Source organism: Grammomys surdaster, unplaced genomic scaffold (assembly GCF_004785775.1).
Source record: "Grammomys surdaster isolate TR1022 unplaced genomic scaffold, NIH_TR_1.0 146, whole genome shotgun sequence".
NCBI classification, from domain to species: domain Eukaryota; kingdom Metazoa; phylum Chordata; class Mammalia; order Rodentia; family Muridae; genus Grammomys; species Grammomys surdaster.
The window spans coordinates 1,791,264-1,794,442 of NW_021604604.1; the positions used below are offsets into that span (position 1 = coordinate 1,791,264).

At 41.1% G+C, this 3,179-nt stretch overlaps 1 protein-coding gene across 1 annotated transcript in view; it reads left to right on the forward strand.

Moving 5' to 3' along the window:
• The window catches only part of Prtfdc1 (phosphoribosyl transferase domain containing 1), a 93,694-nt gene extending 91,715 nt beyond the window's left edge, over nt 1-1,979 (forward strand). Inside the window, exon 9 of the mRNA XM_028764878.1 lies at nt 715-1,979. Within this exon, the coding sequence (XP_028620711.1) occupies nt 715-762 (48 nt within the window). The 3' untranslated portion in view covers nt 763-1,979. The remainder of the gene's footprint in view (nt 1-714) is intronic.
• The last annotated feature ends 1,200 nt before the right edge of the window (nt 1,980-3,179 follow it).

A 3,179-nucleotide genomic window follows, 5' to 3' on the forward strand; every position in this document is an offset into this window, starting at 1 on the left:
AAAGGAAAGGAAAGGAAAGGAAAGGAAAGGAAAGGAAAGGAAAGGAAAGGAAAGGAAAGGAAAGGAAAGGAAAGGAAAACAAGAAAAGAAATTTGAAAGCTAGAAGTCACCGAGACCAAGGGTCTAGGTATATAGTTCTCTAGTAGCAATGACTGGTGCATTCTTAGCACAGAGGGCTGCAGTCTGTAGGACCACGCCCATTGCTTCGTTGCTTAGCTCTTTCTGATCCTGACATATTTCTTGTTCTCCAAAAGACAGTTCACAGGGTAGTGTAGGTTGTGATTCTCAGTGGTCTTTTTCTCCTTTCAATCAAGCAGTTGTCATTTTACCAAGGAAAAATTGTCTCCACTAGAGACAACTGTACTGTGGCCTCAACAATTCTACATTTGGGGGCCTGGAAACCAGATCCTGACTAGGGCTCAAAACCAAATCACCAGAGAACCTTTATTGAGCATTGAACGGGACTCTAGATGTTGTGCGCTCATATAGACACCGGTGTTTAGATGAAGAGTCACCAATCACAAGCTGTCAGGCTGCTATTAACCAAATCCCGCTTCCTGTGCCTCATGTCTCCTTATGCAACTGATGCTGATGGGGGAGGGGTACCCCCAAAACACACTTGTTGAAAATGTCACAAAGGTATCTAACACATTGTATGCAGATTTTAAAACTAAACACAAGACTCAGGTGCCTTTTAACTCTCTCTTCTTCCAGCACATTTGTGTGATCAACGAGCACGGTAAAGAAAAATATCGAATATGATGAAGCAAAACTCATCAATGTCTTTCCCCGATACAGCGATTCTTCTGCCCTGCTACTCAGGAAGCCAGGGTGTAAAGTCTGTCTCCGTAGCCATCTTTACTCAGCTAGGTATAAAAAAAAAAAAAAAACCACTGTTTTAAAAAAAAACAAGCTTCCTTTTTACAGAGATTAGGATGTAAACAGCAAAGGTTCTTTGGGAAGAGAAGACGACGCTTGCCTTTGACTCATTACAAATTAAATTTCTGCTCCCCAAAATTCCACCCACTTCATACTCCTCCTTCAGTACAGTCACTATGCGCCATGACTCTTCAGAGGAATGCACCCACCTGGTGATTCAAATATTGTTCACATATCTCCTTTAATACTGTTTGCTTTTGAAATAACATTTTACAGTAATGACCTGCAGCCCCCTTAGCTTTGGCCCTCCCTGTACCGTAAGAATGCAGCTAGGTTCCCTTGCTAAAGCAGGAGCAAAAGGACAGCTTCGCATGAGCGTCTGTTTGCCCCGTTCTGACAGGACGTTATTATCTGCTTTGACAAAGCCTTTCAGAAGTGCGGGTACAATGGATCTTAATGATGTTATGAAATGAGCCTTCACCGCGTGCACTTGAGCCCCGCTTCCTGTGTGTGCTGACAGCATGGATGTGTGCATGGACGTACTCAACTGTGTTTAATACTCTGCATTTTAATTAGGAAAAAACACAATGGCAGCAAGGCCTGCCCTCCCTAGCTGAGTTCTTTTATTCCAGTGGGACAAGGGCAAATGGTGGGCTTGAGGGGTGGGGGTGTTTTCAAAAATCAGTACTAAGCAAGTGTAAATTGTTCCTCTTATTTGCATAGAAACATAAAACAGCCTAAACATTAACAGAGGTTGAATCATTTAGCTAAATGTCATTATATGGCTTCTCACACAATCCAGGGTGCCATAAGAAGCAAGCACACATACGGAAGGTTTTGTGCATAACACACACACACACACACATACACACACACACGCATATTCATTATCACCACTATATGTGACATTTCCTAATTTGTAGGGTTTTAATTAAAAATAAGCTCACAAGTCCACAGTGCTGGGTTTCTTACCTCCTGAAAGAAGCAAATGCAAGATAAATAACTATACAGCCTTTGTTTGGTTCTGAACCATCCTGTGTGTTATATTGTTATATTGTAGAGTTCTTTAAACTAATAATAAAAAAAGATATTATGTTTCATATCTGCTTACTGTTTATATACTTTCAGTAACTGAAATGTGTATGAGCTAGCAGCCTAAATGCATGGCTGTGTGTACCTATGCCATGGTTAACGTGGATTCAATCCAAAGTGTGCACTAAGATAAGCAAGCATCAGGCCAGGAGACAGCGCTTCCCAGATTCCTCCCCAAACTTGCATCATAAGAACAAGGATTTTACTCGTGAAAGATTTCTCTGGGCCAGGCGGTGGTGGCACACGCCTTTAATCCCAACACTTGGGAGGCAGAGGCAAGTGGATTTCTGAGTTCGAGGCCAGGTCTACAGAGCGAGTTCCAGGATAGCCAGGGCTACACAGAGAAACCCTGTCTCGAAAAACCAAAAAAAAAAAAAAAAAGATTTCTCTGTAGAGTACAGACCATGCCCAGATTCCCAGGGGGAAATCACAAAGGGAGTCACTTCTGGCTTTGTCCCACACCAAAGTCACTGATTAATAATTGTGTAGAATTGAATTCATAAAATCTATATTTTATATACACTTTCCCACTATGCTATATTTCTACCCATAGGCCTAGAAAGATAAACACACTTGGTTTTGAGTAGAAATTCCCCATGAAATATACAGTTGGAAAAGGTTTTCCTAAAATGCCTTGCACTTTGATAGGCATCCTTACCATTTGTAAGGGTTCTGTTTATTCACATTAGAAATAGAATCTGATCGATTTCACAGATTGTGAAGGCTTGTATATTTCAGTATCAAAAAGAAAAATAAAAACAGTAAGTACGTAGAAGTTTAATCATTTCTGTAATTTTTTCCTATCAAAGTATTTTGACATTGATATACAAGAACATTATCCTGGGAAAAACAGTATTTCCTTTTCTCTTGCAAAACTCTAACTTCGGTTTGATACCCCCAAGTTAACTCGTATCACTCCAAAAACATACAATCCTTTTACCTGATTAGCAACAAATCCAGGTGTTTATTTAGTGTTTGTGAGGGACTGCCTTGGTTACTTCTCTGTTGTAAAACCCTGACAAGAGCGCCTTAAGGGAAAAAGGATTTTAGTTCCCCATCCTGGGCTACAGTCCATCCTGGTGGAGAAGTCATAGCAGCAGAGCTGGTCACATAGCTTCTGTGAGCAAGAAACAGAGACATGGAAGCATGCTAATGCAAAGCTCACTCTTTTAGACAGTCCAAGATCCCCTGGCCAGGGAATGGCCCCA